This window comes from Aspergillus lentulus (genome assembly GCF_001445615.1).
Source record: "Aspergillus lentulus DNA, contig: Alt01, strain: IFM 54703, whole genome shotgun sequence".
Lineage (NCBI taxonomy): Eukaryota > Fungi > Ascomycota > Eurotiomycetes > Eurotiales > Aspergillaceae > Aspergillus > Aspergillus lentulus.
The window spans coordinates 392,020-416,128 of record NW_028322123.1 but is presented as its reverse complement, the minus strand read 5'-3'; the positions used below and the strand labels follow the sequence as shown (position 1 = coordinate 416,128).

At 51.6% G+C, this 24,109-nt stretch overlaps 8 protein-coding genes across 8 annotated transcripts; 5 read left to right on the top strand and 3 right to left on the bottom strand.

The window, feature by feature from the left end:
• Positions 1 to 723: 723 nt before the first annotated feature.
• ALT_0121 (glycoside hydrolase family 92 protein) lies at positions 724 to 3,162 on the top strand (the record flags this gene model as incomplete). The annotated part of the gene is made up of 2 exons (XM_033564665.2): positions 724 to 2,516; positions 2,580 to 3,162. 2 exons carry the CDS (start codon positions 724 to 726, stop codon positions 3,160 to 3,162), a joined length of 2,376 nt encoding a protein of 791 aa, XP_033420556.2.
• A 117-nt stretch (positions 3,163 to 3,279) lies between these two features.
• ALT_0120 (ferric reductase family protein) lies at positions 3,280 to 5,241 on the bottom strand (the record flags this gene model as incomplete). Its single annotated transcript, XM_033564664.2, has 1 exon — positions 3,280 to 5,241. One exon carries the CDS (start codon positions 5,239 to 5,241, stop codon positions 3,280 to 3,282), a length of 1,962 nt encoding a protein of 653 aa, XP_033420555.2.
• Positions 5,242 to 5,699: 458 nt separating this feature from the next.
• ALT_0119 (sulfotransferase family protein) lies at positions 5,700 to 6,653 on the bottom strand (the record flags this gene model as incomplete). Its single annotated transcript, XM_033564663.2, has 2 exons — positions 5,700 to 5,927; positions 5,973 to 6,653. 2 exons carry the CDS (start codon positions 6,651 to 6,653, stop codon positions 5,700 to 5,702), a joined length of 909 nt encoding a protein of 302 aa, XP_033420554.1.
• A 3,032-nt stretch (positions 6,654 to 9,685) lies between these two features.
• Positions 9,686 to 10,299, top strand: ALT_0118 (uncharacterized protein; the record flags this gene model as incomplete). The annotated part of the gene is made up of 2 exons (XM_033564463.2): positions 9,686 to 9,736; positions 9,805 to 10,299. The coding sequence occupies 2 exons, from the start codon at positions 9,686 to 9,688 to the stop codon at positions 10,297 to 10,299; spliced, it is 546 nt and encodes a 181-aa protein (XP_033420354.2).
• An 80-nt stretch (positions 10,300 to 10,379) lies between these two features.
• ALT_0117 (DUF3140 domain-containing protein) lies at positions 10,380 to 14,601 on the top strand (the record flags this gene model as incomplete). Its single annotated transcript, XM_089598919.1, has 7 exons — positions 10,380 to 10,790; positions 10,966 to 11,180; positions 12,898 to 13,144; positions 13,212 to 13,454; positions 13,588 to 13,643; positions 14,203 to 14,331; positions 14,400 to 14,601. 7 exons carry the CDS (start codon positions 10,380 to 10,382, stop codon positions 14,599 to 14,601), a joined length of 1,503 nt encoding a protein of 500 aa, XP_089456583.1.
• Positions 14,602 to 15,883: 1,282 nt separating this feature from the next.
• On the top strand, positions 15,884 to 17,892 carry ALT_0116 (putative MFS transporter; the record flags this gene model as incomplete). The annotated part of the gene is made up of 8 exons (XM_033564466.2): positions 15,884 to 15,907; positions 15,964 to 16,107; positions 16,158 to 16,348; positions 16,398 to 16,551; positions 16,601 to 16,696; positions 16,745 to 17,458; positions 17,509 to 17,815; positions 17,876 to 17,892. 8 exons carry the CDS (start codon positions 15,884 to 15,886, stop codon positions 17,890 to 17,892), a joined length of 1,647 nt encoding a protein of 548 aa, XP_033420357.2.
• A 66-nt stretch (positions 17,893 to 17,958) lies between these two features.
• On the bottom strand, positions 17,959 to 18,945 carry ALT_0115 (uncharacterized protein; the record flags this gene model as incomplete). Its single annotated transcript, XM_033564467.2, has 1 exon — positions 17,959 to 18,945. One exon carries the CDS (start codon positions 18,943 to 18,945, stop codon positions 17,959 to 17,961), a length of 987 nt encoding a protein of 328 aa, XP_033420358.2.
• A 673-nt stretch (positions 18,946 to 19,618) lies between these two features.
• On the top strand, positions 19,619 to 21,001 carry ALT_0114 (uncharacterized protein; the record flags this gene model as incomplete). The annotated part of the gene is made up of 4 exons (XM_033564468.2): positions 19,619 to 19,949; positions 19,996 to 20,417; positions 20,467 to 20,636; positions 20,686 to 21,001. The coding sequence occupies 4 exons, from the start codon at positions 19,619 to 19,621 to the stop codon at positions 20,999 to 21,001; spliced, it is 1,239 nt and encodes a 412-aa protein (XP_033420359.2).
• Between the last annotated feature and the right edge of the window lie 3,108 nt (positions 21,002 to 24,109).

Below are 24,109 nucleotides of genomic sequence, written 5' to 3'. Positions count from 1 at the left end.
ACAAGAGCCACTATTATTGATGTCACACCCTCAGTCGACAGTCCAGGCTCCACGCTCAAGCTTGTTTGTCCAGTGCAACTACGGCCTGTTGATCCGCGTCGGTGTCCTCTTTCCAGATTAAAGACTCACTCGGAACCAAAAAAAAAAATCAATGTCGCCAAAGTGACACCGGACACATGCCAGATGCAGTACTGTTGCATTCCTCCGTCTTTCTCCTGTAGATAGCCAGGATTTCAGCATTGTCTGCTTGCACATCATGCAATGCGGGGATTAATTTAGCATCGGGAGAGCAAACAGGTTCTACACAGGCTTCGGTTGGGTTCTTGAAATGATTTCTCCGCATTGCAGCTACTAGTGACTACTAGTTTGACTTTTTATGCCACTGCGTCTTCCCGAAACCCCCTTTGGGAAGTTCTCCCTGCAAATCCCGGCGGCCGGAGCCACTCCGCTGCATGCTTTCTAGCATTTAACATGAGGGGTGCATCTGGACCGATGATGATCTCAATGTGATTGCTACATTGTAAGGTTACTACAATGTGACATGGAAAATGAGGGTTTTGACGCGGGGAAGGGGTTTAAACGTTCCTTCCCAGCCACCAGCCCCTGGAATGCTTGGATCCTTTGGCCTACATCGCGCACATCGAACCTGAGTTGGTTTATTTCTTCTCCAAAACAGAGGATGCGTCAGTGTTGATTACATTTTGGAAGTCAGATTCCTTCAGAATGGTAGCTTTCTGGTCGAAAGGAGTTCCACTCGCCGTGCTAGGTGCACTTGTCGCATCTCCATTCGTGCATGGTCACCAGAAGAGAGATTCAAACTTTGACGTGTTGGACTATGTTGATCCGTTTATCGGCACGTCAAATGGTGGCCATTCCTTCGCCGGAGCGACTCTGCCCTTTGGCATGGCCAAAGCAGTAGCAGACACGCAAGGCGAGAATCAAGCTGGATTCGCATACGACACCCAGGTCGTGACCGGCTTTAGTCATATGCACGACAGCGGAACTGGTGGATCACCATCCTTGGGCAATTTCCCCCTCTTTGCTCATGCGAGCTGTCCGGGGGATGACCTCAATCAATGCAAGTGGCAGCAGCCTGATCGGGCGGTTGCGTGGGTGCCAAACTCCCCAAAGGCCCGACCAGGCTATTTTAGCATCGCTTTGGAGAATGGCGTAAATGCCGAGATGACGGTGACGAACCGGTCAGCTTTGTATCGGTTCAAATTCAGCGGCGGCGGACCACTCAGCCCGGTGATTCTAGTCGATTTGATAGATCTGCCCCTGTCCCGCACGAACGGCACCGCCTCGGTGGACCCATCGACAGGGCGATTGACCGGTAACGGCACTTTCAATCCAAGCTTTGGGATAGGCAGCTATGATCTACATTTCTGCGCTGATTTCAAAGGCGCCGAACTCCGTGACACGGGCGTGTGGATGAAGACCCGGGCGGGTACAAACCAAACGACAGTCTCGGTGACTCCTGATGGGACCAACACCGCGTCGACACTTTCTGCAGGGACTTTCGTCCGATTCCATGCTCCGGTGGACAATACACTTCTGGCCAGGGTTGGAGTGAGCTTCATCAGCGTCGAACAAGCATGTTCCAACGCGGAGAGAGAGCAGCCCGACTTTGACTTTGACGGCACGGTATCTGCGGCCGAGAAAGCATGGAGAGAGAAGCTGGATGTGATTGAGGTTGACGCAGAAGGTGTCTCTGCTGATCTGCAGACCGTGTTCTGGAGCGGAGTGTACCGTACCATGATGAGTCCCCAGGATTACACGGGAGAGAACCCGCTGTGGCAGAGTGAGGAACCGTACTATGACAGCTACTATTGCATCTGGGACTCGTATCGCGGGGTGCATCAGTTGCTCACACTGCTAGACCCTCTGTCGCAGTCGCGGATGATCCGAAGTCTGGTAGACATTTACCGCCATGAGGGATATCTCCCTGACTGCCGCATGTCGCTGTGCAAGGGGTTCACCCAGGGAGGGTCCAACGCCGACGTGCTCATCGCCGACGCATACCTGAAGAACGTCAGCGATGTGGACTGGGCTACCGCTTATGAAGCCGTGGTCAAGGACGCGGAAGTTGAGCCATCCAACTGGAATGTGGAAGGCCGAGGAGGCCTCCATAGCTGGAAGACTCTCGGGTATATCCCGACCGACGACTATGATCCGTATGGGATTGGCACGCACACGCGCAGTATCTCGCGGACGGTGGAGTACGCGTACAACGACTTTTGCATTGCGGAGCTAGCCAAGCAGCTGGGCCATGACGCCGACTATGAAAAGTACATTCAACGCTCGTCGAATTGGCAGAACATGTACAAGGCAGATCAGAGGTCGTACATCAATGGGGTGGACACAGGCTTCAGCGGTTTCCTGCAGCCGCGCTACCTGAACGGAACATGGGGATTCCAGGATCCGATCTTTTGCAGTCCGCTGTACAACTTTACCTCGTGCTACCTCAATCCGGCAGGACACGAGACCTACGAGGGGAGCTGCTGGCTCTACACATTGTGAGTTTCCGCCCTTCGTTTGTGAAGCAAAAAACAAAGCTGACCGCTGACCGGCTGCCTCAGCTACGTACCGCAAGATATGGCCGCTCTCATCACCCGTCTCGGCGGTCCGGAGACATTCACATCACGACTATCCTATTTGCATGACTCTGGCATTCTCTACGTGGGAGACGAACAAGCTTTCCTGCCTGTTTTCCAATTCCACTACTCCGGCCGGCCAGCGCTCTCCGCCTCGCGAGCACACTTCTACATCCCGTCGCAGTTCAACGCAACCATCCCAGGCATCCCGGGGAATGACGACGGCGGCGCCATGGGCGCATTCGCCGTGCTGAGCATGATGGGTCTCTTCCCGGTTCACGGACAGGACGTCTACCTGATCACCCCGCCATTCTTCAAGGAGGTCAGCATCCGCAACCGCGTGACGGGAAAGGTGGCAACCGTGCGAAACACCAATTTCGACCCCAGCTACAAGGCGATATACATCCAGAGTGCGAAACGCGATGGGAAGCCATGGACGAAGAACTGGATCTCGCATGATTTTTTCATGGAAGGGGGCGTTCTGGAACTTGAGCTGGGGGCAGCTGAGAGTGCGTGGGGTACGAGGGTCGAGGATCTACCTCCGAGTATGAGCGGCTACGGGGTGTAGATGTCGTAGTGCAGTGCAGATAACCATGCATTAATGGGTATATAACATTTACTTCGTATTCAAAAAATCATAAGACCAGACCAGACCACGACCCGCGTGGTCATTGTTTGTTTCAGTCTACCACTCCAACCGATCATCATGCACCAGCTGCACATCATACCGCTCCTCACCCCTCCATACCCGGCCAGGATCATTGCACGACGCAATCGCCCTCCGCAGATCGGTTATTAGCCCGGTCGGACCGCTAGCAAGCACGCGCGTCGGGCCGTGTACCGTCCTCGCCACGAAATCAGTAACATGCGAGGCAACATCAGGATGTCGATCCGTCCCGGCGAATCCTGAGTCAGAGCCAGAATTGGAACCCATGAACTGCACAGTAAACGGCGCCTCCCCGTCCCGGGACGTGGTAGACTCAGTCCGCTGGATGGCATCGTTGACGAGCACCTTCTTCTCAAGGTCTTGGACTTGGGCGTCGGCGTCGGCGGCGCCCTCACGCGTGACAAACACCCTAATCCGGAAATTGACACACACTTCCGCGGCAGCTCGCAACTCGTCGAGCTCGGACTTGAGCCACTCCGTATCTGCCTTGCGGCGGATGACCCAGATGAATTCGATCAGTCCACTTCGAGACGCGAAGCCTGTCTGGCGAGAGAGCTGGAGCAGGACGGGGAAGACGAAAGTCACGCCTGTGCCGCCGGCGACGCAGAGGATGTTGATGTCCTCTTGCAGGAGTTCAGTGCTGAGGATGGACTGGCCGTATGGTCCGGCCAGCACAATCGACGTTGAGGACTGGTTGCTGCGGGCCAGTAGACCGAGTTGGCGCGTGAGGCCGGTTTTCGCGCGGATGATGTAGGTGTGTGTTTGCTCGCGGCTTTCTGTAGGCACGCTGGAGGGCGTCATGGGGTGGGATTGCCAGATACTCAGGTCTGGGAAGCAGAGGTAAAAGTGCTGCCCGATGGACCAGGGGTGATGCGAGAGGGTGAAGTCTAGTCTGATGACGTCGCTGTCTGTGTCGTTGGGGAAGGAGGTTATCTGCGCTGAGGGGATGTGCATGCGCAGATTGCCAGAGGCGGTGGTGTGCAGCAGGGCCGTCCGCAGGAGACGCATACCTCTATCCAACAGCCAGACTGTCAACGAGGCGATCATCCAGCAGGATAGCATCGCCCAGTGGCCCCAGCAGGCGCCGACGTAGACCATCGCCACGACGTAGTGCGATTTGCGGAAGAATTCGTACCCCGTCAATCGGATGCACCATTTCGCGGAGCAGAAAACCAGGAAAGAAAGCAGGATCATGGCGACGACGCCCCAGATCATGTACTCTTGTGCGATGAACTCGTTCCACGTGGAGGGCTGCGGCTGGTAGAGCTTGCCCTCGATGACGGTCCAGCCAATGGTGTGCAGGACGGACTGGGCGTAAATAATATATCCGAGCCAGCGGTGGAGGAAGAGGAAGTGGTGGTGGGGGATGCCGGTCAGCAGCGAGAGCAGCGACTCGCGGGTGGATAGGAGGACGGCCAGCGGGGTGAGGGCGTAGGCCAGCACTCCGAGCCGGTCGGCCCAGGGCCCGAGTCCGACGCGGGTCTGCTGCAGGTTGGGATAGCCTTTGACGGGGCTGTACCAGGTTTTGTAGACGATGCCGACAAACGAGAAGACGGCGAGGTAGGCAGTTAGAATGAGCAGGACGAGGATGTTGAAGCCGGTTGTGTGGCCGAATATGCCGGGGAGCCATCCTCGAAGAAGATGACGGTGGTAGACTGATTTGAGGGACTGTTGACAGCGATAGATGAAGCCCTGGGGCTGACTCTTTTCCGTCGCTGCATCTGGAGGGCAAGGATGCGATGTGCGACGAACGGGGATGAGCCGTCTCAACGCGCAGAGCACCAAAACCCCAAGAATTACGCCCCAGAGAATGGCACTGTAGAGAATGGACAGATCGTGCGAATGATACACCGTGTCGAGATAGTCGCATTTGCCCTTGTCGGTGGTGCATGGGAGTTGGCGGTTATAGTAGCCCCAGTGATGCTCGACCCCGGGGCCGGAATTGGGGATGTCCATATGATGGGCGCGTGAGGAGAGCATCTTGACTGCTGCTGCTGCTGCCAGAGAATTGAGAGTAGAGAAAACTGAAAGCCATGAGGGTCTTATACTCGACCGACACAGACAGCAAATCTAGATGCGACAAGAGAGTGGGCTGCCAAGAAGGAAATCTGCTCAAAGGCGTTGCCAAGTTTTCCGCTGGTGGAGATTTCCACTTTTGCTGCTGGAGTGTTTCAGTCGGAGCAATCTATTCCCCTCTTCAGTATGAGGAACACTGCTCAGAATGGAGAGAATTGTTTCACGTATAGACGCAGTGTCATCAGGTACTCCTGCATATAGATATCTATAAACCGTGATGATATCATGGTTGAATTTGACCATGCCAAGCAAAGAAGCAGATAATGTGCTCAAATGGGATCACATCTCCACTCACTAGTCTCTAGACAGTGGGTCTTAGGTTTATGGGCTCAAACAACCGAAGAACAAGAGTGAGATATATCCTATAGACTAAACAGCCCAGAGTCTCGAATCGAGCTCAGACTCAGTCCTCCCCCGCGCACTCCCACCACAATCGCCGTGGCCAAGACCGCCGTCGAGCTGACCGTCAGCACCAGGTTGCGGAATGCCCTCATGTACCGTGGCTTGAGCACTCGTTCCACATTACCCGCGAATTTTGCCGGATCATTCGTCTTGGGAAATGCTTCCGTAGGCACATCTTTTTGTAGAAACTACAACCATCAGCGTCGTCAGAGTACATGAGCAAATGAGCTTACCTCGCACAATGGCTCCCATCCATCCTCAACACTCCATTCCAGCAATCGCTGAGGAGGAACCAACCCCCGAATCATGGCGCAATACTCACGATACACCCATTTCCCGTTCTTCGCGATCGCCGTGCGTACTGACTTCCCACGAAACAACCCCGGATAACCATGCGTGACATACAGCTCCCACAGCCAGAACAGATCCGCACAGAACACCCGCATCATCCACAGGAACCAGCGGTCCCCGATCTCCTCCAGCAGCGTCTTGATCGCACTGCGGTGCCACGCATCCATATCCTTCCTCGTGTTCAAGATCACCAATGCTTCGGGATACGCCTCCACCAGCTCAGCCGCGAAGAACGACGCCGCCGTGTCCACCACCGCATCGCAGTGTCCCAGCAGCGCGTCAAACTCCCCACGCGACACACGGAACTCGCCATCCTCCTTGCCGTTCCATTTTGCCCGCGCCAGTTTCGCCCACCCCTCGATGTACCCCGCGTTCTCTTCGAAGGAGATGTCCCACCCGTGGTACGAGGTTAGACCAAGCTTCCCCAGCGCGACGGCCAGGCTCTCCGTGGCGGACCGCGGGAGGCCCACGCAGATCACCTGCATGGGCTTGGTGCGGGTGCGCGCCGGTGGCTTCGGGAGGTTGTAGAGGGTTTCCTTGAGAGTTTCCTTGAGGGTTTCCATTTTGACTGGTCTAGTTGAGAAATGTGCCACAGGATCTGTTTGACTGGTTACATAGGGGTATTTATACGGCTTTGTCGGAGAATGGGTACGATGGAACGTAAGCGGGTTGGTGAGTGTAGCTGCAAGAGGTGTCAGCATTAATGACGATGTAACCATAAACGGTTGGGCTGAATGAGGCTGTCATATTTCCAGCCTCGTGTTACATGGATTTCGGACTGCCCGATGCGCCTGCAGATGGTGGCTGATTGGTGCTCGTATAAGCTGACTGTTGGTTCTTTTGTAAACTATAAGTTTGTTTGCTTAGGGTTCCGTGGTTTCTGGGTAATTCTTTATTCATATTCACTATTCATCAAACAAATATTCTCCTCTGCATTCACTGGCTTAAGCAAGATGGACAACGGCTCATTCACGCTCTCTGTATATAAGACAGCTCATTCCTCTCCTTCCACCCTTCTCCAACTCTTCCAACTTTTCATCTCTGGAGCATGAAGAGCAGCTTTTCCTTCGATACGATTCATTTCCTAGATTAAATTTCTTACGACTCAATCATATTGAAGTTGTTTTGTGACGCGGTTGTTCCTGGTCAACTCCTGTTGGTTGGGAGGGCTATTCCTTGACCTAAGTGAGTTGTCCATAGTCAGCTATTTTATGACTGTACTGACCTTTTGATTCAGTAGCTCTGACGCAGCGACTGAACATGAAGCCCCGGAACTGCTTCGAATATCCTATCGGCCATCTGTTGTGAGCAAATACCCCCAGAGGAAGACATTTCAACGCTTCTTCCGCATGTCATCGCTCGCCCATGGCATACTGAAAACAAGAAGAAACGCAAGGTACGTTGATGGATCATGGTCGATACGTTTAAGGCTTCTTCACTGACGCTTAGTAGACCACTCGATACGACCAGTGCTTGGCTCACGCCGGCCATGTCTATGATTACTGCGATTTTTCGAGTTCGACATGGACGCGTGTATTCGCACCAAGACCGAATCAGAGCGATAAACCTGGCAAGAAAAGGCATTGCTATGAACGCCGGCTCAATTCGTCTCTATGGCAAGATCAATGGCAACGGCAAAACCAACAGTCAATTATTCTGATGAAGCCTATGTCCTAACAGACCACAACCCTGTATATGACGTTACCCTATTATTTTTGAGGGAGCTTTCTTACAAATATATGACGACCTCATCGGGACTGCAACTATGGTTACTGCCCTAAGAGGGTCCAACTGGTTCTTTGATAACATCGAAGATGGAAGATATCTGGTACCTGCCTAAGCCTGGCAGCGGTGGCAGATGATGTCTCTTTCACGATTGATTGACGCCTACATAAGCCAACCCGACTATCTCAGCCCCTGCCGACTGGAGAAGCCAATGGTACGAATTTGTCTGTTCTCCGCGGCATCTGCAGTCGAATCCTCCGACCAACTTCGTCGGAAAATTGTTCCCACCTTCGTTGGTCAATTCGATCGATTCTCACTTACTCGCATCGCCATGGCTTGTCAACCAAGTAGGCAGGATAAACAGGTTCAACTGAGGCTCAACTTTGGTGACCAGTGCCAGATCTCGGAATCAAATCCAGACGTTTTCAGTCTGCGTTTTCGTGCGGCTGCGGATCCTGGTGAGCGACCGAGGGAGATCTGCGTAGAGCCATTCCATGTTTGAGTCTAAGGCAGTGTTCAATTTCATCCACTCTCAACCAACCAGAATCATTTTCATCATTTTTCTTCCTCGATCCATCATGCCAGACGAACGCACCGACTTCCATGAGCATGCACCCAAGCTCCATGTCCGGGGATCAGCATGGAACAGAGAACATATGAGGGCGCTCGGGGTCATGCCCCTTGACGACTGTCCAATATCCAAGATATACGAAGCCCAGTACCTACCCCAGACGAACGACCCAAGCCTCTGTTCTGTATACCTTCTCCGGTATCCTACATCTCTGACACCAAGGCAGCATTCCGCCAACTCAAACAATGAGCGACCTGTACCCTACAATATCCGTCGACAGGAGAGGGCCATCTTCGAATTTGATTGTCCCCGGTAACAGATATGATGTACCAGATTCAGAAGGACCAAGGGCACTGTAACTCAGAGAATTGCTCCTCGCACCGAGCGCCGAGCAGTTGGTTAGGCTGAGTCCGGTACGCAACATTGCTATCAGAATTCAGAATGGCCAAAGACCAGTGAATCAAGCGCACTCGGACCCTGGGCAGTGGGCACACTCTCCAAGTGAAAGTTGAAATCTGCCTCGACAAACATGCCAACACGCAGATTCGAGCTGAGTAAGTCGCCCATTGTCAAATGAGAACTCCCATGTATGTCTTGTTCCTTCCGCAGTGGGAACCCAGCGCATCAAGGCCATAAGAATTGTTTTCTGTGAGTCCAATTCTACGTCTACTCTCCCTCCACAATCAACTCTAATCTGCTTCGAAAAACCATAGATTCCTTAAAAACGCGCTCCCTTGATACGTCAAGTGAGAATTCACCTTTACAATGCCAGTCTTCCAATATCTCTGGCCTTTTTTTTTTTTTTTTTTTTTTTTTTTTTCCTCTTCACAACTACAAGCATATTAATGTGAGCACATACGTTGAGCTGGCCCAAATACTAAATCTTTCAATTGATGAATGCATGTCTAACATCGTATAGGCCACCTCTACTAGAGGAACCCGCTGCTATCCCTGCTGCGCCTGGCCCGGGCTCCATTCCTCCTGCGTCTGCGCCTCTTGTTGGACTATCCTCGAACGCACTGCTAAAGTTTGTTGCATCCTCCTCGTCATAGACAGGAATCATTCAACTCGCGATCGACGTTCAGACTGAGGTTGACCATAGACGTCGGGGGTTTGGACCCGGAGTCTACTCCGAGGCCCAGCAACGATCAATCCCTTGGAATATGGAACACCTTAAGGGAAGGCAAAGTCATGCCAAAAGGATCCACGAACTCCACAGGAGATACAGGCTGATACTGAACCCTCGGGTTTATCCGCCGAACTGTTGATCCCAGATGGTTTCGTCACACGATTAACGACATGTCTCCGGACGAAAGGATCGATGTGTCGTGCCCAATCCCGGAGCGATACGTTGATGATATCAGTCCCATGGATTCCGCGGTTTCGGTGAACTGGATAGGATCCGAGCCGCCGTATAGCAGGATCGGGAGGAGGGCAGGATGTTCCAGATTTTTCTGGATGGTAACGTCCTTCCCTGGCCCGTTTCGATCGCTGACCCCAGAAGCTCACACATCTCCGGATCGCCACCGGCTTCCCAGGACTTCTGGATCGTGTTCATGGGCCGTCAACAGTGGGCTATTAATACCGTTGGACATTTGATATTTGATGGCCTCCGGACCTTCGGCTGGTGGGGTTTCAAACTCGAGCAGCTGGGTATTCTCAAGGCGGAGGATATCCCCAAAGTGGCCGCCACGCACTCCATGCAGGGCAAGGAGTCGCAGCTTGTCATCTATGATTGGGTCATCTCGGCGCCGGCAAGATGTCAGATCTTGGGTTCACGGTGGATGATCACCGCGGAATGTGGACTCGCTCGGGTCACTGAAGCCATGCTAGAGTTGCTTTTGTGGCTGAACGGCCGTGGTGATTTTCAACAGGTGTACACCTTGGCTGGAGTGATATTATCGCGCTCTTAGCGGATATCGCCAGCAACTGTGTGTTGTTAGCCGCAGGGTGCGTGTAGCCACGCAGGCAGTTGAGAAATCACGGGCTGCTAATGACGGCAAACTACTCTCACCTGACAACCAAGGACCTGATAGATGAGTGCCCAAGCGCTGCAGACTTCTCCATCTGCTGCCCCTGCGTGCAGGCGGGCCCTACTACCAAATACATGGCACCCCGCGATGGCTTGAATCTGGGTGTCGCCCCTAGGCGCCTCCTTCCAGTAGGGGTGAAGGAGTGGAAAGACACAGTCGAACTGCACCAATTGCTGAATATGACCCTGCTTCTCGGACACGGTACTCCGATCGAGGGCATCCAGACGGTCAGGGCATTTCCTCACTGTAACTTACTCATGATCGCTGAGGCTAGAAAGTGGCTTGATGCACGTGCGAGCATGGAGAGCGCTGACCAGAGTCTCCATACAGAGGAAATCGAAGCAGTCGCAGATGCTGCTAAGCACGAAAGGGTACCATTACAAATGATGCAGACCAGTTTGTGATCCTCTCAACCCGCTGGTGCATACAGAGTTCCCCCTGAGAATGTTGCTGACCTGGTGTTGATACACCAGGATATCACTTGCCTTTGGTAAGCTACCACTATTTATCAAGCAAGCATATAAATATAGCTAACTTTGGTAAAAGCGCCCAGATGGCGCTGACTACGTCGTCCCACCGCCACCCCAGGACATCGACCGTAAGCGTCATCCCGACTGGCCGTCGACTCAGGGCAACTGCATTCGGTCCATGGAATTTGAACGACGCATCTTCACCCGACAAGAGAATCGCCGGCAACTGAAGGCAGCGTCAGCAAAAAAGAGTAATTTTGACCTCCATTTCTCTGCTCGCTATGGACATTGGTATGCGAAGCAGGACAGGCTTGATTGACCGCGAGTATTCCAGTGCAGCTGACCGGATGTTTACCTCCATCAATCGCTCGTACACACTCTCCTTGAAGATCCTCACTATTAATCAAGCCCCATTTGAAGTTGGGTATTCTGAATCATATCCTCGTCTCACAAGAGACAAAGATCTCTGGCTGGTGAGCGGCGCTACCACGTCAATGCGGACAGGGACGTTACCGATACGGGTCCCTCACTTAGGAGTCTCCCTGCCGAGGCCATTGAAGATGAATAGGACGAATCGAGCCTGCTGTTGTCCACCGTGCTGCTAGGAAGAACCCATGGTTGCGTTTTGCCTTCAGTTGCGCCCTGCCCTATGCCTGATTGCAAGCGAACGTCTGCAAGGTCAGCTGGGGCTCCAGCATAATTAAAGCGCCGAATATATGACTCATATAGCGCGGGTGCCCCTGGTGGTGACAGCTAGGGGCACCTCGACTGGCGCGTCATGCGTCTACTCTGCCACCTTGCGTTTACCCCACTGCTGGATGATTACTACTGCCGGGCCGACGACGAGACAGATGCGATGACTACGGCACCGGGAAGAGTATTGAGCGTGGAGACCGAGGTTTCCCCGACTTTTGTGGCGGACGTGCGAAAGGACATGTAACATGATTCCAACGACCCGCCTGGGGCAGGCATATTACTTGATGGCTGACACGGTCAAGCTGAGATACTTGCTGCGAATTTTCTACCAGAAGGTTCCCTTCACGGCAGGGCGGCGACCACGTTTCTTGTTATTTGTCCACTGGCCCATGGTCATGTGGGTGGTTGAAATGTCCTAGATTCGATCAGCGTCAACAATGTTGCCATTAGGGTAATAACAGATCCAACCCCCGCCGTACCGCCTACTCCAACCCATGGCCTTCATGTCGTTGACCGGCTGGGGCATCTCACCCCCAGGGACGCTCACTACATCCTACCTGTGATTGTCCGAATGATATGTCTTCAACCGGACATGGGAGACCCCCTGGACGGGGCCGCGAGGCAGCTGAGCTCTTTACCAAGGCAGACAGCAACTGTGATATGCTCCTGACATTATACCAGTGCAGGGCTCACGGCCTCAATTTACACGGACAGTGCAACCGTGTAGTGCTATTGGAACCGCCACTAAACCTCAACACCCTGTTCCAAGCAGTGGGGCGGGTGCACCGCGTGGGACAGCGTGACGCGCAAAAGGCATAGATCCTGTTTCAGGAGCATACAATATCGAAGTCGATAGAGTGTAACAATGTTGTCAAGGACACCCGAAGCTTGTGGCATCACTGCATGACATTCTCAAGCCACTTGTGATGGCAGCCACGACGGGAGACGCAGCGGAGTCAGTTGATGGAGACGCGGAGGCCGAGGTCATCCAGACGCATGCAGAGGGTTGTGTCTGACGCACGCTGGGTTCGCCCGTGATATCCATATCATTGCTCCCTCGAAGAAACCCCTGTTACACGGCGAAGTCCTGCGCTGACCCATTGAATATCAGCATTTCGAACGCTTGCCATCTCTTCGTGTTATTCGACGAGGCTTGGAGAGGTTTACGAGGCTGTTGATTGTCAGATCCGAGCTTTCGAACAGTATTGTCGATCCCAAATGGTTGGCATTCAATGTGTGAGGTTGCAATCCCGAGGAGATATACCGGGTATACCTATGCGAGGAGCGGAGCCGTGGTCTCCAACATGAATAGCAAAGGCTTTTCCGGGCTGAATTCAGTCCAGTCGGATCCGATTCCAAAACCTGAGGAGCCTGTGTTTGGAAGTGTCCCTGACCAAGGCCCGGCCGTTAATGATGGCCACAACGACGACGATGATGAATTTGGCTGCAATGAATATGAAGCGACCTGGCCAGCTGGACTCATGTCACAGCACAACCCAGCCGCAGTCACCAGTGGTCGCCGTCTGCTCGCAATCAAACAATGTCCGCTATTTCAATATGTCATTGACCATGGACAAAAAGCCTGTCCTCCTTCACAAATGACTGTCAAAAACGTGTTCTTTGAAGCCAGAGTCCGAAGATGGATGGGATCTCAGTCTGGACTACGATGGAGACGAGGGAGATAACTTACCTTACTACTATGTTCGTGTGAAGCCGGACTCGGAACAAGACAATGAGATGTCCATTGACTCGCCCAGCACTGCACCAGTGTCATCTGCTCCATCCCACCCTCCGAATGCACGACTCCGCGACTTCATAGTCAAGGAGAGTCTACGGAAGCTGAGGTTGAAAGTCGCACACGCGCGGGGCGTATCACCGAGCTGGAGTTCCTAGCGACTTATTATGACAACAAAGGACAGGAGCAGAACAACAGGGCTGCCAGGGGGTGACATACCTAATTCTCACTAATCAAGTGGTCCCTAATAAGTCCATTTTCTGACAGAACGGGAGAATTGTTGAAGAGGAGATCGACTCGCAGAAGGGTCCTACGCGGTTTAAGTAAGTTATGACTCTACTCCTTGCGGTATAGGAACTAATTTTATCGATTTTAGGTACCCTGTCCAATTGATCTTATGCAGACTTGGGGAGCATTTTTCTTTTCGCAATTGGTTGAAAGCATAATTGAAGGAGCTATACTACAGAACTACAAGTATATATGGTGTTCCCTCAGTCTCTGACAATTGCTCTTGTATGTAAAAGCCAATATGGCCTCAAGATCAACGAGTATCGCCAAAGCCGATGTGTTCATTTCCTATGAAGACATTCAATAATCTTGATCATCTTAAGTCATGGCACAATTGTGTATACCGATCGATCAGATTAGCCAAACAATCGACCATCTCGATCGCCGGGAAATCCATGACGTCAATCAAGCAGCTCTCCACGAGTACCACTTCTTTACGGGAGATATATATGAGACAAGTCTCGCCAATTCAACAATTACTCTCACTATCAGCAATTAAAATAAAAACTAGCCAAAATGGTAAAAGACAAAACCACTGTCATCGAGTATGTCCCGCCTCGCCCTCCACCAATCCCGTCTAACCACTGCTCCAAGAGAATTCAACGACCTGGTCAACATGACCCCCAACGAACTCCGCGCCTGGCTCGCAGAAGAACAATCCCAGTCCTCAGGCTGGATGGGCGCGTCCGAGACCGCGTCTGGCGAGACAGTCGGTCACAAGAGGTAATCTCCTCCTATATTTACCTATTTGGACAGTCCCGAAAGAAAACTGACCTTGACGACCGAAAAAGCGGCCGCAGAATCGTGGAGATCCTCGAACACAACCCCTCCAAGGACCCGGCCGGGTACTCGGACGAGGATCTAGAGCATATGCGGAGGGTGGTCTCGTACTGCAAGCGGCATCTGGCACAGGAGGAGCATGCGAAGCGGGATACCGGGAGTAGGAGTTACAGGTCGTTGAAGAATTGGGGGCATGATGCGCTCAAGGAGTGAGTCAAGTCAGTTGATTCTTTGATGGCATTTGTTTGGCATGGTTGTATATGGAGACTTGGGTTGGGTTGCAGGACTGTGCTGTATTACTTGTATGATCTGTCCTGCTTTTTCGCCTGTCTTAACCAGATGAAGGAATATACTGCTGGTTATCTGTAATAGCAAGCCTTGACGTCCGGCCCTGTCATAGTATAGGGCATAGGGTTCATGCCGTTAGCTGTGAGAATCGATTTGCCCAGGTAAGGCTGGCATGATAAGGGGATAGCTATTCGCAGATATCAATGACACCCTTGTCCAAAACCGGACCAAAGGAGTTGAATATACTACAGGATAACGTCCATTCTGGCTTTCTCAAGAGGCATAGAGTAGACTCTGTGGTGGCGACACCATCCTCAACTAGCTAATTACCATGCTTTAGCAGCTCTAGACAATTCAGCATAAAACACCAGGAACATTTCCGTCTCCTTAGCTAGGCTACAAAAGCAGCAATTTCATCGGCAGTTCGATCTGCCGATAGGAATACACCCCAAACCTTAATCCTGCGCCTAAGGCCATTCCTCAGAACATCGGAAATGCAGCTCGGTTGATGAACCAAGTGTCATCAACGAACTAGCCAGTAGCTTATCGAACCAATCTCTCAGAGAAGTGACAGAACGGACAGTTAAACCCATTTGGGAAGGAACGGCCGTGCTTGCGTCTGCGAGTCTGGGGCGGTTAGGGCTCTAGGCTGCTGACTCCGGTTCGAGCTTGGTTGGGGATTTGTCAATGTGTCTGACTGCGGGCAGATTCCGTGGTCCGCCGTTTAGGGTAGATAGAAGATGTCTTAGCCAATGCTGGGCGCTGGCCCAGGCGCAGGAGATAAGAAGTTGATGGCTGGGGCGGTCCATCGTCTTGGTGGATGAGCTGGGGAAGTGGAGTTCCCGATGGGGAAATCCGGGGTTGCTGTGGAGCAGCGAGAGCTAGCTCCCCCCCTGCATGTAGCGTTTTCTCTCCGGGCATCGTTATTTCCCCGCTTTTAGGCTGTTCAGTGACAGCAGTCCTGTTTGTGGATTGCAAACAGTCGTGAACTTAAACTGGCTGAAACGCCACGTCGATATATAGGTAGACCGAGGTCTCGTAAAGTATAAACATCACCTTTCGGCAGTCCTGACTGCCGGCGGAATTCCGCATTCTGGAAGACTTGTCTCTCGTCAATGATATAAGGGAGATCGGACCCTACGGGCCTACAGTGCTAGTCTAGCACTCAACTACGCCTTACTGCTGATGAAGAGTGAAATTGCCCAATATGAAGATGAATCATGATGAGGCTGTAAGTAACCGCAACTGGCTTACGAACAGCAAGCAGCGCTGACATGAAGCATACAGACGATCCATCAGATCGAGCAGCAGCTCAATACCAAGATCTATCCCGGAACGGAGATCATGGCTGATGTGGGCTCCGTCCACTTTGTCAAATCCTCCGACCGAGTGCTGGTGCCACAGCCTTCGCAAAGCCCTCATGATCCTTTGGTATATGGCCCATCCGCATGAATCTGTGAGACGAACGCTGACGTCCGCAGAATTGGAACAGGTTCTGGAAGATGAGTGCCATCTGCATGTCCACCGCAGTGTCGTTCAGTCAGGGTCTGGGACCGTTGGCGCTCGCGCCGATGTTCCCACAACTGATGAAGTCGTTTGATACCGATCTGGCGTCCGTGGTCAAGTTCACCGGCATTTGCATTCTCGTCCTTGGTTTCAGTAATTTCTTCTGGTGCGTCCTCGAGAGTCTCGAAAGTAACATGTGGCTGACTAGGTTGAAGGGTTCCCGTCCAGGCAGCTTTCGGTCGACGGCCGGTCCTCATCTTTTCCATCCTTGTCTGTCTGGTCAGTAACATATGGCGAGCGGTCGCTACTTCCTATGGGAGTTACATGGGAGCATGCATCCTGAACGGTTTCGGAGCTGGGCCTGCCGAGGTAGGAACACTCGCAACGACACACGACTTCGTGTTAATCAGGATGATAGTCAGCCCAACCTGAGATCATTGCCGACATCATGTTCCTTCACGAGCGAGGAGCATACAACACCCTATACTTCACCGCCTATTTTGGTTCTCTCATGGTAGGCATGATGCTCTCATGGTGTCGAACCCACTGACTTCTCATCTAGGTCGGTCCCGTCATCGCGGGCCCCATGGCAGAACACGTCGGCTGGCGCAGCTTCTTCTGGCTCAACACCGGCGTCCTCGGCGTCGTCCTCGTAGCCCTCGTCTTCCTGTTCCCCGAAACCAAATGGCACCGCGCCCACCCCTCCGAGATACAGGATGGTCCAGAACAGGTGGAGACTCCCTCGTTGGCCTCTGAGCCAGAGAAGCCGGCGGCGGTCACCCTGCAGCAGGAAAACGTCGCATCTGAGAGCGGAGGAGATCAAGACCCTTGGCTGGGAAAGGGCTATCCCTCCAAACAGCAGTTCATGCTCTGGCAGCCATCAGACAACTATCTCAAGACCTTGTGGACCTGCTTCTGGATCCCGTGGAAACTGCTCGCGTTCCCCATTGTCGAACTTGCTGCCTTCACCGTCTCGTGGTCCGCCAGCTGCATGTTGACCTTGAACCTCACTCAGAGTCAGGCCTTTGCCGCTCCTCCGTACAACTTCAACAGCCAGACCATCGGGTTCTTCAACTTTGCCATTATCGTTGGAGCCGCCATAGGTTTGGTTACCAACGGGCCTTTGTCTGACTGGATTTCGATGAGGGCCACCAAGAAGAACAGAGGTATTCGGGAGCCGGAGATGAGACTGCCAGCCATGATACCCTACGTGATCATCATGATAATCGGCAATTTCGTCGTGGCGTTTGGCTACGAACACAAATGGGATTGGAAGGTCAGTTGACAGCATCCCGTTGAAAAGCGACTCAAGCTAACTGCCTTTAGATTATTGTGATAATCGGCTACACTTGCGCTGGCATTCAGGTCTGCGCTCTTCCAGCCATTACCAGCACCTACGCTGTTGACAGCTATAAGCCCGTTGCCGGCTTAGTCTTTGTGGCGATCACAGTCAACAAGAACCTGTGGGGTTATGGATTTTCTGAATTCATCACCCCGTGGGTGATCAAAAGTGGTTTCATCAGCCCAATCATGATGAACATGTCATTGACCACCCTCTGGTGTCTTTGCGCCATTCCGGTCTACTTCTACGGAAAGCGTTTCCGGAAGTGGACTGCCAAGTCATCAGTTCACAGTATGTAGTTCCATGTCACTGATGGAGGTAGCGCTGGATGCTTTCCGATTCCCAATTCAGATGAGTTCATGCAATGAATACTTAATCCGTGATCTTCAGCATGTAGCGATACGTGCGAACGTACTCGGGGCACTGTACATTAATCACATCATTTCGTCGTCGTCAGGGTCGTAGAGATCAAGATCCAGAGTTGCCTTGGGCTTCGGCGCAGGCGCTGCTGCGGCTGTAGTTCCGCTGCTCGCCGCGCCTGCTTGAGCTGCAGCCTTGGCGGCCTCGTTTGCATGCCTCCTTTCCTCTCCCATAGGCTGTGGTGCAGGAACTACCGGCTCTGTAGATCCCAAACCCTCGGCCTCGCGTATCAATCGTTCCACCTCCTGATCGGGATCGAACCCCGGCCGACCTTCGGCAGCGGTCAGCTGTATCTGACCCATCAAACCCATTCGAATACGGTCTTCCATCGGATATGGGATCATGTAAACCTGGCGGGTCATCTTCGCCGATTCATCGAGCCAGGATGTCGCTTCCTTCGTGACGGATGAGACCGGTTCTGCGCCTTCCTCAGCACCAGGGCCACCATTTACACCCGTCATTGCCATGTCCTGGTCGCCAGGTTGTAGACTTCTTCCCCGTGCTTTGGCGGCCTGTGTGGCGTTGGTAGCTGCATCCGCCGCGGCCTGGTGGTTATACTTGCTAATCCGTCGCGCAAAGTCCAGCAGCAATTTGTAATCAATTTCCTTTGTTTTCCGCAGACCGCCTGGCTTGGTTTGTATTTGATCGCCGCCATAACCCAGATCATCATCATCCGAAACGTCATCCGCATCCGAATCGCTCGGCTCGTCGTCGCCGCAGATCCTTCGAATCTCCTTCTCGTAGCCCACAACGTCTCTCACAATGCCTTTGACCTTCTCCTCCAGACTCTCGGCTTCCACGCGCAGTTTTAGAATCCTGGCGTAGTTCTCCTGATGCCGGCGAAGCGTCTCAATGGCAGATGTGAGCGAGTCGTCCGCGTCAAGCAGTGCAAGGGCTGCGGCAGGAGCTCCTGAGGCGGTCGGCGAGGTTGTAAGACTCGTTATGAGGGCATTGAGTTTATCTTCCAGATTCGAAAGAGTCCTTTGGAACTCGACGTTCATTCTGAGTATATCCTAGATCCCTTCCTGCTGTTATGTGAGTTGCCTGGGTTCAATCAATCGCACGCGTCGCGGGAGGTATTGACGTGCGGCAACGCGGAGTCGAGAATGATGAAAATTATGTCAGGCTAGAAGCAAGCAGTAATTGGGAGGTTTATCTGCATTGACCGGTTGTGATGCGACCGGAGCTTGAATGGTGACTGATCCAAAGGAACATTGAAGCACGGCCTAAACAAGTAACAAATGAATCACGTGATATTGCAGCTCCGCATCACGTGTCAATCATCTAACCATTCTCTCTTCGAGGTCCAGTTTCTCCAAACAGGGGAATATCTTAAAAAAGGCTATCTGGTTATAAGGGGACATGCCTTCACAACTTGAATGTACCTACTATCAGTCAATAGCCAGTGTAGGCCTATCTTGATATGGGGTTACATAGCCGAGATGCGGGCGAGATAATGCGGAAAAGATCCGATTGAACGAGTCAGGCCATGTTGGTCCTCTGATATTAACAGAGAGGTCTCCAGCGATTATATCAGATCCTGGCTTCTTGTATTGTTGAATAAATCGGGGTCCATAACTCCCCGGATCACTTATAACTTGCGCACCATTTCGACAGTACAAATTCAACGAATTATTACCTGTATGTTGAGAGCATCTAGCCGCCAAATACAAGATGGCTTCCAGCTCTACTTCCCTTCCCTCTGCTCCGCGAGTTGATCTACACCCCCGCGTTGTTTTACAACCCCCGCTTTCCCGCTGCGGCCATGGCCCGGGATTGATACTTATTCGGCCGAGTCATTTTGCAGAATGCCAGGAGAAGAACAAAAGTTTAGATCCAGAGCCGTTGCAGAAATGGGCCGAGGAGAGCTACGCGATAGTCCAGATTAGTCTTGATGCGGAATCCAGTGGCGACAAGGATTGTGTACTTGACGCTGTCAAGACAGCGATTGAGAGCCTTGATTCACTCCGGGAGTGTGATAAAAAGGATCAATTTGGTCTGCTAGGTATGCACAGTATGTCTTAAAAGCCTTTGGATACTAATAGGCTTAGTCTACGGTTCCGAAACTGGTTATGCGCCGGAATTTGCGAAGATTCTGGATGCAATCGTAGCTGCTCGTATAGCAGCGTTGGTATATTGCGGTCGTTGGGAGACGCTCGCTGAGATTCCGGCCTTGGTACATATACCTGGCGCTAGCAATGGAATCCAGGAAACAGAAAGCCGAACTGTGTACACCTATCCTGGCGTCTCGTCCGCCGGCTTCATTGTGCCCGGTCATGCGGATTTCAAGTACTCCACTGCAGGAGTAGCCCATACCCGGTCATTGAGCTTCTTGAAGAAGCACCTAGACGGGCCTTACTTTAATCTCGAGAAGATCTGGGAGGAGCATACCTATTACGAATTCGGAGACCGATCGGTAGAGAAGACCATGGCGACAATGGTCCAGGAGCCCTATGTGAATCATGTTCCGACTGTGAGAGGTCCCCTTTCCTGCCGCTGTTGAAGAGACTGACACTGTAAAGATGACCGGTGGAATTGGCCGTGCGCGACTGAGCAATTTCTACATGAATCATTTCATCTTCAATAATCCCGATGACACAGCCCTGGAGCTTATCAGTCGCACGGTGGGTATCGACCGGGTCGTAGACGAGTTCATATTCTCCCTCACGCATAACAAGGAGATCGACTGGCTGTGAGATCCACCTGCATACACTCTACGAGCAAACCCTAACATCTTACAGTATCCCCGGCATCCCACCAACCGGAAAGCCTCTCCGCATACCATTCACATCAGTAGTGAATATCCGCGGGGATCGTCTGTACCACGAGCACATAGCATGGGACCAGGCGACGGTCCTCGTGCAGCTGGGCCTGATGCCAGAATACCTCCCATACCCTTATGCTTTGCCCGATGGCAGGCTCCCAGGCCCGGGGAAGAGATTCGAGTATCGAGTCCCTGCGGCGGGTGTGGAAACCGCGGAGAAGCTGGAGGATGAACAGAAAATTCCCTCGAATCAGATGTTTGAGTATAAGATCCGAGAGGTTGGTGATGTTTAACACTATATGCGAGAGTATATTTGATTTCGACCTTGTCAAGGTTTAGCAAATGGCGTAGACATAAACAACTGCAGCGGGAGTGGCATGCCAGGCCTAGCCAAAATCTGATATGGAGCTGCAAATGAATCAAGTCTCAGGATCTGGTTAGATGCGCAATCGATTATTGTGGTCATCTGCATTCATGCTGGGACATAACCTTGGTTGCGTATGGCTTGATCAGCTCTATACCGAAGTCGCTCAAGAGAAAGCCTCCAGACATCACTGGGTTTTCTGCAAGTGGGAATCGCATTGCCACACAGCTCATCCCTTCTAATAGTGATTTCCTGCGGAGGAGTCCCCAGTGGGGGACGAGGGAAAATGTTCTGGAAAGGAGCTGTTAATTGAGCATCTAAAGAAAACGACGTTCCTGGGGAGATCCTTACAAAGGTCTCAGGTCCTTGCTGGTTTTTACGCCAAATCTCAAGTCTACCTTCTACTCTAGATTGACTTGTTTGGGACCATTTCACAATGAAGACGATGTTAACATATGCGGACCCTCCAATCAACCAGACATCTTTTTGCATAATGAGATATGGATATAAGTGAGAAAACCCCAATACAAACACGATCGTGGGCAGGGAAAAGCCCCTCGGCTGCAAGTAGAGATTTGGCTCTGCAAATGACATCTGATACGGGGCTGCAAATGTATTGAAGCCTACTCCGTACAGGACTCGGTTAGATGTGCAAGAAGTCGAAAGGAGATAACATACGAGTGCTTGAAGACATGCTGATATGGTTATTTTCAGCGCGAGTCAAGAACCCCGACACCCCTGCCTGGATGAACTCATCAATAATCCAGGGCTGATGGCAACTGGGAATAGCTGCGGGCATGTCGACTGTGAAGATCCGGGTGACTGAATTGTAATTGATGAGGACTGATCTTGCCTCGATCTCCCCATCCGAGTCGAGACTGAGTGCAGCACGACTCCCAGTGCTGGGTTCTATGTTCTCATATTTCAGAAATACTGGTTCCATTGCAGTGAGAATGTCATTTTTGACTTGGAAGATGAATCTTCGACGTCTGAGACTTGACTCTGCTGGCGCTTGTCCCAGCAAAGGGGAGTGATCAGGGGGAGGCGTTGGCATTGTTGTAGATTGTAGAAGCGAATTGAGCATCAGCAGCAGCGAGGCAGTAATGGCCATTAGCAAAAGGCAACCAGTGGATGATGGTTTAGTGATAAGGCAGTAGCTAATCATTAGTTTAACAGTAGTAAGTGAAAAAGATGTAATGATGACAACTAGAATCCAAGGACCTGTGATTGAAAGCATGGTAACAAAATGAAATCATCCCCCACTTTAGCCACAAACCCTGGCAATAAATTCAAGGTCATGATCATTTCTGCAAGCTGGAAGGTCAGGCCGTTCCTCTTCCAATAGTATTTGATCACCACCATCACCCACCGTCTCAACATTTTCCTTAGCAGCATCAAACATGTGCTGAAGCACTGCCCCATAGACTATCTGCGCCCCAGGCATCGCAGGTAGTTCTTGGTAGCTGGTGGCCACTTGTCAAAATGATAATATTTCTCTCCCTGCAATAGCTCGCAGATCTTGTCAGGTTTGTCACCAATCGCGTCTGGAATTTTGATACAGGTTGGACCGACAAGTGCATGGCTGAGACTTGCAAACACATAGAGTTGTGTGAGAAGGGAGATTTGGAGGCACATTTTGATGAAGGAGTTTAGGATTGAAGCAGGCTGTTTCAGCTGCAGCCATCTTCCGCAATATCGATGAAGTTGATCAACAAAGTCCTCAAACACAGAATCCGTTAAGCCAATAAAGAGGTGAGAAAGCACAATACCATCCTGAGCATATGCAGGAAGAATGTTATACTGTTCATCACAGTAAAACTGTGATACTTGTCTTAGTGCTACACCAAGTGGTGATCAGCCTGTCTATCAAAGCCTAATCCGCTCATCACATCCAGATTCATCAACCCAAACAAGGTCGTATGACTTGCACTTAGGGAGGTTGTGAAGATGACTCTCTTGTAATGTGTTCTGCTCTTTGGCCTTTTGTTGAGCTGTCTTTCTGGACCAGCCTTCTGACACAAGGGCTCTCCTAATGCTGGAGGGAGTTGCTAGCATCTTAGATTCATCCCATAGGAACACATCCCATAGGAACACATAGCAATATCGTTTAGGTACAGTGCAGATTTCTCGAGTAGTTTCTTTATATATCCACCGCTGATCATGTGGATTTGGGTTCTGTCAGGGTGCCTGCCTCAGCGTTGCCATTAAATATACGTGGGACGTTCATCTACTCCATGCCGAAGAAGCCATGCATATAGAAGCACCTGTGGGACATGGGGGATACTATTTGATTTGCCTCAAGTGAGGGCTGTAAGAGTGGGACATCATCATAATACCTTGTCAGCTGCTTTCCTCCTCACCTAGAGTAACAAAATCTCAGAACAATTAACATAAAGTACTTAGACAGGAGAAGATAGGTGCTTGGTATTTTCTTAATCAAAACTAACCTTAGCTTACCAAGACAGGACCATGCCCTCTGAATACTACTGGGATATGGCAGGCAGAACACCTCCAGGGTGTTCCTCTTTCTTATTTCTATCCATATGAAGCAACAAGACGACAACACCCAGAAACAAAAGGTACTAGAAGAGTGTTTCCAAGTGGACTTATTACAGAGAGTAGGCAATATCATATTTATAACCTAGGAACCTCACCATGAGGCCAACCAAACAAGTCCCAAGGTCATTAAGACAGAACGGACTGGCCAGATTTAGAGCGAACCATGTGAAAAGGTCAAGCCTAGCTTGCCGAGAACGGGCATTAGAGTACATAGTGGAATGGAGCTTCATTTCAGCCTTTGCAATCCCTAATTTTTCATGGGAAGGATTCCCTCCCAAGTGAGCTAAAGTTCACTCCAAGAGTCCCCACTACACTTACTGATAACCCTTACAAGATGCACGTCCATACTAGGCAGTTGAAAGAGGCAGTTCTTGGCTATGAGGTGGTCATAATACACGTTTTGCAGGCAGTCTTATATTACGCATAAGATGAAGCATCAACCAGGTTTAGGGGCGTGTGGCATTTTTGCTATTAGCCC